Source organism: Thunnus albacares, chromosome 23 (assembly GCF_914725855.1).
Source record: "Thunnus albacares chromosome 23, fThuAlb1.1, whole genome shotgun sequence".
Taxonomy (NCBI): Eukaryota; Metazoa; Chordata; class Actinopteri; order Scombriformes; family Scombridae; genus Thunnus; species Thunnus albacares.
Genome location: NC_058128.1, coordinates 1,271,298 through 1,283,770, shown reverse-complemented (window position 1 = coordinate 1,283,770; position 12,473 = coordinate 1,271,298). Strand labels below are relative to the sequence as shown.

Here is a 12,473-nt window from a genome sequence, read left to right as displayed (position 1 = left end):
CTCCTCTTCTCCTCCGGCTCTGAATCACGGAATAAAAATAAAAAAAACAGCAAAATGATTGTTTCCGTCGCGCTGAGCTCTGAACCGGTGAGTCTAAACACCGACCTGTGGACGGTTTTTTGGTATTTTCTCTCTGTCTGTGATGTGTTGTGTGTTTGTGAGTCAGCTGCAGGAGGAGACATGTTGTACAGGCCGGATACATGAGGCTGGTTTATTGATTGATGATCTAATCTGATCGATGACATGTTTTTATAAACTGAAGACGTCAGTGATGCTCTGAATGTGTATTTTTATTAAGCGTATGTGTGTATTTTTTAAATATTTCTGTTTGAAATCATCTGCTGACAGATGAACGTCAGGTGTGAGCTGCAGGTCATGTTTTTTTGCAGCGAGTACACGACTACAGTACAAGTACAAATACTCGAGTACTGCACAGTGTTGTGATGCTCAGGAAACACAATCATCTCATTTTCCAGCTTAAATGTTTTAAAATGAGATGAAATAATTCGATTTAAAGAGTAAAACAGCTGAATTTGATCCTCAGTGTTTTTCCATTCAGAGGTTTAACTCTTTACTGAAGTCAGACTGGATTTAAAGGAGGCTTCGTTCATATTCAGAGGTAGACAAGATGATGATGATGATGATGATGATGATGATGATTGAGGTGTTTTTTTTAAGGGAATTTGGTGCCTGTTTGTTGTTTTTGATGGTTTGTAAACAGTTTGTTTTTGTTGATCTCAGGTAGGGCTGGGAAATATATGGATATTATATCAATATCATGATTGTGGATAAGGTGACATCGTGATATGGGACAAGTGTTGTCTTCACCTGTTTTAAAGGCTGCATTACAGTAAAGTGATGTAATTTCTGCTGTTCTATTATTTGTCGTCATTATATCGACATTACTGATGATTATTTATCAAAAATCTCTTAATAGTCATCCTCACAATATTGTTGCAATATCGAGTTATTCGGTCAAAAATATGACATTTTGATTTTGTCCATATCGTCCAGCCGTAGTTTAAATCACATACGAGCATACTAGAGCTGAGTGATTAGTCGATTAATTAATCGCCAACTGTTTTGATAACTGATGGATCGTTTTGAGTCATTTTTCAAGAGAGAAAAGTGATTCCAGCTTCTTCAATGTGAATATTTTCTGGTTTCTTTAGTCTCTCTGACAGTAAACTGAAGATCTTTGTTGTGGACAAAACAAGACATTTGATGACGTCGTCTTCTGGAAACACTCATCAACATTTTTCACCATTTGGACCAAACAATTAATCGAGTAAAAATAATAAAAGATAATGAAAATAATCATTAGTTGCAGCTTTAGTGTGTACATGGCTGAATTAACGGATTGTGGGAGTTTGTTGTTTGGCCCCTACTGACCCCCAACATACATGGTGTTACTCTAGAGCTGAAATGATTGGATGATTAATCGATTAATCGATTGGATTATTAAAGACAATAATGACAGTCCTCCTGTGATGGAATAATACCACCTGTCCCTCAGTTTGATTAAACACAACTTTACAACTAATGAGCTCAATAGAAATAAAACTATTAAATTAAAACTATTAGTTGAAGATGTGAAATCCTCGTAGTCTCCTCTGTGGAGCCCCCCAGTGGTCACATGTCACCAAATGTTTTAATAAATCAATGTTGGCTGATCAGGGTAACACTTTATTGTAAGTTCCCCCTATTTAGCATTAATAAGCAGTATGTTAACATCTAATAAATGGCTTGTAACACACTGTAATGTAGTTATACACATGAACCGACTTGTCAATAATTCCTCATGTTGTTTTATTAGCTGCCATTCAACATGTGTGCATCAAGTAGTGTTATTGCGGTTCAGTACGGGCCTTTAGGATTCTTATAATTGTATTTTGCACCTGCGTTTTTCTATTAACCTAACTTGCACATGTATATAATCTTTAATCCTGAATTTTGAATGCAAATATTCACTGAAAGTTTGTATGAATATAATTAATCTTACTTATAAACAGAGTTTTTCTAGTTTTATTGATTTTCTTTTTTTTAGTTGAGCTTTTTTAACCTCTTTTTAAAAAAATATGAATTAAACTACATAAACGTCTCCTTTTGTGCAGTGTATGGCAGTAGGTATATATGTGAGTGTTGTGTTGGTCTGGTTTACCTGCTCACCATCAGTCAGTCAGTCAGGGTGGATGGATGAGGTTGCTAAGTGAAAGTCCAACAGAGTAAACACAAAGACAACGATAAACAGAGAGCTTTTCCCCCGTGAGCTTCTTCACATCCTTAATGGGCGACCTCAGAGGAGAGCTGGATCTCTGTGGACACTAAACTGGATCCCTGTGAAGGATTAATGAAATCAACCGGCAGCTCAGGCTGTGAATTAGCTGCAGCTGATGGGTTTGACGTGTTATAGGTGGTTATATTTATACTGAAGGGATCCCAAGGATAAAATAAACAGAACACATGTTGTGTTCAGGTACTTTAAAATCAAAGCTGTATTTCTCATTATAAAACACAACTCTGCATTCCTGTCTCTAATGTTTCCAGGAGATTTAAAATGCATCCACAGGAAGCCTCCAGTGTTTTGGGAATTTACATTTCCCCAGATGTGATTTCTGAGCTGGAACTACATCTTCATCAGACGTTTCCCTTTGTTATTTAAAGTCCTCGACAGCTAGCTGAGGCGTGTCGCTGTTTCTGTTAGCAGTGATGGCATTCTTAATTAAAGACAGAAAATATCTTCATTAGAGTGAAAGGACAAGCCTCTTCACCGGGGTCATTTTAGCAATTACTGAACATTACTTTGACAGAAACCAGCCAATGAAACCAACCTAAAACTTACCTAAACTACTTATTAACCAACCAATCAACAAACATACAAATAAATACCTACCCACCAAACTACCAACCAACCAACTAACCTACCTAAACAACCTACAAACCTCCTAACCTACCAATCAACAAATCTACCTACCTGCCAACCAAATAACCTACCTTAGTTACTAACCAACCAACCTACCTACTAACTTTCCTACCAATCTAACCTAGCTACCATCCTACCTAGTAATCGATTTACCAGCACACCTACTGTCCAACAAACCAATCTTATTTCCTACCTACCAACATATCTAAATACTCAACTACTTACTTACATACCAACAAATCAACCAACCAACCAACCTATCCTACCAACCTATCAACTAACCTACCTACTAACCAACCTACCTACCTATCTACCCATAAACTTCCCTACCAATCCCATACCTTCTATGAAATCTATCTACCAACCAATCAACCTATTTACCTACCTACAAATCAAGCTACCTACCAATTAACCAACCTACCCAACGAGCCAGCATACCTTCCCACCCATCAACCTTTCTTCTAAGCTAACTACCTACCAACCTATTCACCTATCTACTTACCTAACTAGCTGCATGCTGCCTACCAACCAAACTTCCTACCAACCAACCATAATAATTTTTCTCCAACCCTAAACAAGTCATTTGTGTGCCTACCTACTGCCATGATACACAATCTCTCTCTAACCTTAACCACAAAGTTTTGCACCTAAACATAAAAGTAGAGGTTCCACAATAGAAAACGACCATATAAATTATTATGTCATATGCATTTCGGAAGGCACCACATGCAATATTGTTCTGTCGATGGAGGCACCAAATCAGAAAACTAATTAGGGTTGATTGTTTCTTTAGTTAGCTTTGTGAATGTGTTTATACTAATAACACATGTGTTTGTGTCTCCACAGATCCTCTGGGTGGCAGCAGTATAGCTATGGTTTATGCTCAGTCAGCAAACACAGTTGGTGTCAATCCCTCCCTTTACTCTCCATCTTTCACGTATCAGATGTCATTTAACTATTCCGAGAGGGAAAACTCGACTGTCCTGGCAACCTTACCCACAACTCCCCTCTGCAGCCAAGAGGGCTCGTCCTCCAGTCTGCCAAACGGGACCTCCACCTCCTATGAGCTGACTTCAGGCGAGGTTGCCGTCTTGGGCTTGGTATTCGGGGTTCTCTGGCTGGTCTCCATCCTGGGAAATGCCCTCGTCTGCCTGGTCATCCACCGGAGCCGACGGACTCAGTCCACCACCAACTACTTTGTGGTGTCAATGGCCTGTGCAGACCTGCTCATGAGCCTGGGCTGCGCCCCCTTCATCCTCCTGCAGGTCGCCTCGGGTCGATGGCCGCTGAGCGCCGCTGCCTGCAAGGCTGTGCGCTACCTGCAGCACCTTTGCCCCGGTGTGCAGGTCTACGTCCTGCTTTCAATCTCTGTAGACCGCTTCTATACAATCGTCTATCCCCTCAGCTTCAAGGTGTCCAGAGAGAAAGCAAAGAAGATGATCCTGGCCTCATGGCTGTTTGACGCAGCCTTTGTCTCTCCCTGCTTCTTCTTCTATGGCTCCACACCTGCAGACAGCAGTCATTGTGACTTTTTCCTTCCAGACAGCTGGGGCAGTATAGCGTATGCCGCCGTTCACCTCGTCTTTGGTTTCGTGGTGCCAGCAGGGCTGATTGTGTCGTTCTACCAGCGGGTGATTCGCTACATCTGGAGGATCAGTGCCGACGGGCACACAGTGCGTCGGACAATGAACATCGTCCCCCGGACTAAAGTCAAGACCATCAAGATGTTCCTCATGCTCAATTCAGTTTTCTTTCTCACCTGGACGCCCTTCTACGTTGCCCAGCTGTGGCACCCGAGGGAGTCTAACAGTCCCAGCAGGCAAGGGCTGCTGTTCTTCACGGCCATCGCCTGGATCTCCTTCAGCTCCACGGCGTCCAAGCCAACTCTGTACTCTGTCTACAATGCAAATTTCAGACGAGGCATGAGGGAGACCTTCTGCATGTCATCCATGAAATGCTACCGCAGTAATGCTTACACCATCACGGCAAGCTCTCGAATGGCCAAAAAGAACTACATTGGGGTGGTGGACATTCCTGTGCAAGCAAAGACAGTCACCAAGGACTCTGTTTACGATACATTTGATCGAGAAGCAAAGGAAAAGAAAGTAGCCTGGCCCACTAACGCCAACCCTCCAAATACTTTTGTGTAATTCAAGCTTGGACAGTTTTGAAACTGTGAATGTACAAACATGAATTAGACTGAAGCTTTATTCTTAAACAGCACAACATCAATGTTGACAGGTGAGCTAGCTGGGGGCTAACATGCAAGCTCTGTATTGAACTAAGACAAAAGCTCACAGAAACAGAATGTGTTCAGTTTGTATAAAGGGCTTTTTTCTGATTTAAAACACCGTCTGGCAGCCATATTGGAGGTTTTCAACATCTGTGAACAGCTAGCCATTTTTATACTCAAAATTTTAATCATAATCTATTTCTGTTAATGCTGTGTTCGATGGATCATTTTGCCATTGGTACGTCAGATTATGTGTTTTGATAATGTCAGCTTGTTAGCTAGCTAACCATAGTCTGTGGCCATCTTTCAGTGACCTGTTGTAAACGCATCAGATTTGCTACAGTAATGTATGTGGTAGAAGCTAACGTTAGTAGTGGCTACTAGCCGCATGTTAACATTGACATCATCCGCTTTGCTATATTAAGCGTAATGGTAAGTTGGCTAGCTAACAAAGCCCTAAATCTACAGTTTGTTTAGGTTAACTGAGCTGTAAAACCCACACTGTTGTTAAAGAAAGAATAACATAAACTGGACAGTTGCCAAGAGGAAGAAGTTATTTCAGATGAAGAAGTCAAATTCATGTTCTCGTAGACAGTTAGTGGGAGCACTTCCAAGTCTAACTTCAACTCCCAGGGTGCATTTCAGTATGAAACATCAAATCACAGAGCTTCAAATGCTGTTGTGTGCTCTGCTAATGGCAAGTAGAAGCTAAAGTTAACACTTTTTAGAAACCAGACAAAAAAACGTTCAGTAGTTTAAATCAGTTCACTTGTGCCGTATTTTTACACCCAGTTGATTGAACCGAAACTCAACACACAATCACGGCTAAGCACAAAATTTAAACTACATGATAGAAACTACAAAGACACTTTAAGGACGGTCAAAAGATGTGCCTGGGAGATATGTAACAGGGCCATATCCTAATTGGGTGGACATTTCCAAAGTCTGTAAAAATCTAGCTAAAATAAAAATCTATTTCTAGAACCAGAGTCTTCTTCCACTTTGCAACTCAGAGGTCCAGACCTGCTTCTGCTCCACTAGCTGCCATCGTCGAGGTTTTCTTTCATTTCATGAAAAGCTGAAACAAAAGAAACTTCTGTTGATATTCTATGTTACTGTAAATCTACAAGTCTGGCAACACCAGTCCATTATTTCTGAGACTTTATATGCATTTACTTTATGAACATTTCTTGCAATTTTTGGAAAACAATTGAAGTACAAAATAGGTCATGCAGTTGTCAAATTCTGCTTTGTTTTGTATGGACAACATCTTGGTTCAATGCCAACAGTCACGGACCCTCGTTGAAGGTTTAATTTTGGCTTAAGTTCACTTTGGTGTTGGTTTCTTTTAGATGTTTTTAGTCAACAGTCTCGGAGTTGAGATCGAGACATCGGTCTGGATTTGCAAGGTTTGACATGCAATACGATTATGTTGCATTATATTGTTAACATTCAATAATGATGGTTAAAAATAGTTTTACGGTGCAAAAAACCACTACTTTGTAGATGCTGGGAGGGGTTTTTAATTTTTATATCTTCTGTTAAACTTTTCTCATCAGTTATTCATTAAGTTCATCAGTTTCCTGTTTCAGCTTTTTAAAGAAAGATCAATGAAAGAAAACCTCAAAGTAAAAATAGATCATGGAACACTAACAATAAAGTGTGGTGGGATTTCTGCTCTTTAATAGAAAACAGGACAGTTTATTGTGTCAGAATAACCTCAACTTGATCAAATTACTAACTGACATTTCATAACAATCTCTCTCCCCGTTCTGGTTTTTTGAGACGTGGTTGCTGGGGGATTTTGACACGAAGCGTCAACAACGAATCACCAGCTGAGTCCCGAATACATGTGGATGTTAAGGTTTATATTAGTTTAAGGGATTTCTCAGGTAGTAACGCTATTTTACAAATGTTGGACATCACATGAGATGCGATGTGGAAATGAAAAAGAGTTCATTTGTAATATTTGTGACATACGGTTATATTTACTCGTACGTCAGTTTATTCTTATAATTCCCGACTAAACGAGGATTAAAGCCTGTACAGACTCTGGTGCTGTGAGAGCATTTACTCAAAGCTCCTTTAACTTCCTGTCTGGAGAACTGTACACCAAGTGCTCTGATTAACGTAGGAAAATATAGATCCATTAATATGCATCTAGCATTAAAAATACTCTACCTCAGCAGAAATCTACGAAAATCTGCGAGGCTGTTTGCGGTGTTAAGATTTATCCAAAAGTGTCAACGAAGTAAAAATCATGAGAAAAGCTTCTGTTTTAAACTCAGTTATGTTTTGTTTGTTCATCATGATTTCTATGTTGCAGAAAAACTTAAAGTAGGGTTTTTGGTATAAACAGCAAAAGTAGATCATTTAGGATATTTAACCCTTTCATGCGTAGTGGTCTTATATATGCATGGAAATGCTCTGCAGCTCGGGAACATCTTGCCGATCCGTCTATAGTAATAAACCCTTGCAGGTAAATAAAATGTTGTAACATCAAGTAATAACTAAGGAGTAATACAACTGTTAAAATTTCCAAGTATTGATGACAATTAATCATCTGTCCACTAAGTTGGACAAACTCCTTGAAAAATGCGTGCATGACTAAAGAGGAATAAAAACACTGACTGACTGAGGTTATCATAATTCATGCATGAAAGAGTTAAATGATGATATTTAAATAACAGGAGCTTTTACTTTCCTGCCATAACATGTAAAAGCAGCAAAAACCTTTAAACTACATTTCCTGTCCCACCAGTGTTAAAACTCTGAGAATAGAAACTCCATTTTTATTTATCCAACAGTTTGTAATGAGTATTACAGCCTTGTGTAGCTGTAGACATTTATACTGTACGTCACCAGTCTGTGTATAATTAATCAACATACTTTACTCTTTTATATTAACAGGAATGTATACATGTATTTCTGCATATTAACCTTAAACGCACAATATGTAATTTCAGCCGCTAGGCGTCTCAATTAAAACAATAACAACAGACGGAGTGTGATGACGGTGTGAAGCAGCAAGGGATCATGGGAGTTGCTGCCTTCGTTGTTAAATAACCAGCTTCACCGGGATAGGATTACTCCAGTGTTCATCATTCAGGATGTTTTTATCAGCAGAGGTCTCCTCCTCTCCAGAACAAACCGACCCGCAGGTTAAAATCATTAAAATATTAATTAAAGCTGTTTCACCTAAAAAAAAAAATCAATATTTCTCCGACGATGTTTGGTGACCACCGAACTTCCTGGAGGGGCTGTTAGCCGAGCTGCTGCTAACGTTTGTCCAGTTTATTTCTCTGATAACTTAAGATCCAGACGTCCGATGACTAAAATCCTTCTTCCGGCTAAAAGATATAGTTAAAAACCACCTAAATTTATCATGAAAATGTGTCTTAAAACTGAATAAAAGTCCATTTATAACAATTTGTGTGGAACAACCACAACGCCGATGTATTATCTTGTATGTGTGTAAGTTACTCTTTGGTAGACGCCATTGTAGCGGACAAACACAGCGCCGCCGTATGCATCTGGTGCGTGTTTACTCTTTGGTAGAGGAGGTATGACGCCATCGACAGGCGACCAAATGAAACGGTCCGTTACTTTGATTAAATTACAGATTTCTCTGAGTTTGAACATTGTTGGAAACATTTGGGATAATGTAAGTACACAACTCAACAACATATATAACACAGGTCTAGTTGTTTTTACACATTTTAATGTGAAATAATTACATATTATACCTTTAAATATGTTTAATTTGTCACTTTTCCTATTTTTACACACTACATAATAAAACCCTGCTTTGAATGAGTATCTAACAGTGAATTTCGGACGTTAACATGAAGTTTCTGCAGCACCAGAGTCTGTCCAGGTAGACGCCGGGTACACCTGTCCAAAGATGATTCTCACCTTCGTGTCAGTTTTAATGCTTTACCTGCTTGTATAAAAAAAACCACATGGACATTGTGTGATGATTCACTCGTGAAACTCGTCTTTGAAACTTTCTGTAAACTGTGATTTTAAAGGGTCTTTACACTTCAGATGAGTTCAGTTAAAACATGAGACGCATATACAGACACATACATGACCAACACGTGTGATTCCAATGTTTTAAAGTTCGTCGAGACGATGTGCTATGTACAAATAAATTATTCTTTTATCATTTTAAATATACTTAGTAAAATCTGCAAAAAGCAAAGAAACAAGTGGTCTCATTTTATTTCTGTGTTTATTCACATTATTTCTTCTTCCTGTTTCTTTAAATACAAACCGATATCTGCACAGAACTTATAATTGTGCATAATAAGCTTATAATAAATCTATAGACGCTTCAACAAACCTACTTTCATTATTGATTAATCTGCCAGTTATCGGTTTAGTCTATAAAACATCAGAAAACTATGAAGCAGCGTCATTAAATATCTTGTTTTGTCCAATAAACAACCTCAAAATGTTTTCAATTTAATATGATGTAAAATTATAAAAAATAGTTTCCAATCAATTAAATAATTAATCGACTGATCGTTGGAGCTGTAATCAATACTGATACTTTGTCTTCTGTAAGTTTCATTAACCTTTATTTTAAAAATAAACAACACATTTTAAGTCCTGGTAGAATTTCATACAACTGGAGTGTTTTTGGTTTTTAACAATTTTCAGAAGTTTTTCAGGATTCAGCTACAAAATCATCTCAATAAACATCAGATTTCTGTTGTTTCTTAATAAATGTATCTACAGGAGGTCTTTAGTCTCTGTCTGATTTACTGTCAGATTTTTCCAAATACTTTAACATTTTACTTACTGTTCTTTCCATAAACCTCAAAGACTCTTTGAACCATCTGAATGAAAGACGTATTTAATGAACATTAACAACATGATTTGAGCTTTAAACCTCAGTTAAACCTAAACTGTAGCGCAAATATTTACTTTTTTCAGTGTCTGAATTCTTTTAAGTCTTTTTATTAAACAACTGAACGAGATATTTATATTTATATATAGATATAGTTTAAGGTAGATTGAGGACAGTTTAACTCTGTGTCTTATTTTACACCAAAACTCATCTGAAATGTGTCTGTTTACTATATTTTCCTCCCATTTATTTATTTCTAAGTGTTTCCAGTGTAATCAGGTCAGATGATATTAGTGCTCTGTTTACATTTACAGATGGTCTCAAGCTGCTCAAAATAAACCAAAACAAAATTATTATCGACGTAGAGATCGAACAATGACGTGATGACATATGTCTGTTAGCTGGTGCTGCAATTACATCTGTAAATGTGTATTATTATGTACATATTTACAGATCTGATTACACACACAGGCTGAGATACAGTTACACACATTTATAAATAATTCTGCTACATTAATGCAGCCACAGTACAAAAGATAAAGTCATTAAACATGAATGATATTTTGTTATATTTATTTATTTTCTCCCCACAGTGGAACATTAACAGAAGCATCTCTGGGACAAATCGTATAGATGAGAAAATTATCATTTTTTTTTAGGACATTTGGTACAAATTATAAGATAAAACTGTAAAAAGTGTTAAGTTGGTTTAGTTGGTGAGAACCTGCTCGTTACAGGCTGTTTGGGTTCACACACAGATGTTCTTTTACAACATTTCTTAATAAATAAAACTTTTCACAATTCATTAACTGACAGAAAATAGTTTTCATGTGTAGTTTTGTGTCTTAAACCTGATATTTGCATATTAGCTGCTGTGTAACTTCATTTCTTTGACAGGATTTCATTTGATATTATACAGTTTTTAAGAAACAACCTAATATGATAACATGTCGTCTGACAAACAAAACTCCAAACTAAAAACTTAGTATTTTCTCTTCCTACAATATGTAATTATTCCACATTAAAATGTGTAAAAACAACTAGACCTATGTTATATATGTTGTTGAGTTGTGTACTTACATTATCCCAAATGTTTCCAACAATGTTCAAACTCAGAGAAATCTGTAATTTAATCAAAGTAACGGACCGTTTCATTTGGTCGCCTGTCGATGACGTCATACCTCCTCTACCAAAGAGTAAACACGCACCAGATGCATACGGCGGCGCTGTGTTTGTCCGCTACAATGGCGTCTACCAAAGAGTAACTTACACACATACAAGATAATACATCGGCGTTGTGGTTGTTCCACACAAACTGTTATTAATGGACTTTTATTCAGTTTTAAGACACATTTTCATGATAAATTTAGGTGGTTTTAAACTATATCTTTTAGCTGGAAGAAGGATTTTAGTCGTTGGACGTCTGGATCTTAAGTTATCAGAGAAATAAACTGGACAAACGTTAGCAGCAGCTCGGCTAACAGCCCCTCCAGGAAGTCCGGTGGTCACCAAACATCGTCGGAGAAATATTGATTCTTTACGTGAAACAGCTTTAATTAGTATTTTAACGATTTTAATCTGCGTGTATATTTGTTTCTGGAGAGGACGAGACCTCTGCGGATAATTCGGCTCCCGGTAAAAACCGGCCAAACGTCTGGATCTAAAGTTATAAGAGAAGTAAACCGAACAAGTGTTAGCAGCAGCTCGGCTAACAGCCCGTACCGGACGTCCGGTGGTCGCCGAACATCGTCGGAGAAACACTGATTTTTTTTTTTTTTTTTAGGTGAAACAGCTTTATTCAGTGTTTTTACCTGTAATCTCCGGGTCCGTTTGTTCTGGAGAGGAGGAGACCTCTGCAGGTAAAAACATCCCGAATGATGAACACTGGAGTAATCCTATCCCGCTGAAGCTGCTTATTTAACAACGAAGACAACAACTCCCATGATCCCTTGCTGCTTCACACCGTCATCACACTCCGTCTGTTATTATTGCGGCTGAAATGACATATTGTGCGTTTAAAGAAGTTTTTGAAGTTGTCGTCAGTACCAACCTGCATCGACCTCGCTCTAAAATGTCCCAAAAATTAACAGTTAAACCTGCAAAAATGACAGGAAATCAGTATCAAATTAAAGGAGCTGTAAAATCTCAGTTTATTGCATCACAACAGAGGAAACGTCTGCGTGTCTGTTATAGAAGATGAAGGATAATCTTCACAGCTTTGGTCCATCTAGCAGGTGTTTTTATTGAAGCTCTTCTCAGGACTGTTTGGGTTTTTACTTACAGTTTGATTGACGTTCCTCTCGCTGTGTCTTTATATTTATGTAGCTTTAGATCTCCTCAGTGACCTCTGGTGGTTTTTATGTGGTTCAGACTCTCAGCTCTCTGACGACTCACACGAACACGTTTCAAACCCGATTTTTAAAAACTACAGCAGCAGCCAAACAAACAGACTCTTCCATCAG

The 12,473-nt window shown here is 38.1% G+C and overlaps 1 protein-coding gene across 1 annotated transcript; it reads left to right on the top strand.

Annotated features, from left to right (window-relative positions):
* On the top strand, nucleotides 1-7,681 carry gpr19 (G protein-coupled receptor 19). The gene is made up of 2 exons (XM_044343132.1): nucleotides 1-87; nucleotides 3,770-7,681. The coding sequence occupies exon 2, from the start codon at nucleotides 3,796-3,798 to the stop codon at nucleotides 5,071-5,073; it is 1,278 nt and encodes a 425-aa protein (XP_044199067.1). The 5' UTR covers nucleotides 1-87; nucleotides 3,770-3,795; the 3' UTR covers nucleotides 5,074-7,681.
* The last annotated feature ends 4,792 nt before the right edge of the window (nucleotides 7,682-12,473 follow it).

What these genes read in the sequence shown, in the direction of transcription:
- gpr19 (XM_044343132.1), top strand. Translation starts at nt 3,796, where the DNA reads ATGGTTTATGCTCAGTCAGCAAACACAGTTGGTGTCAATCCCTCCCTT.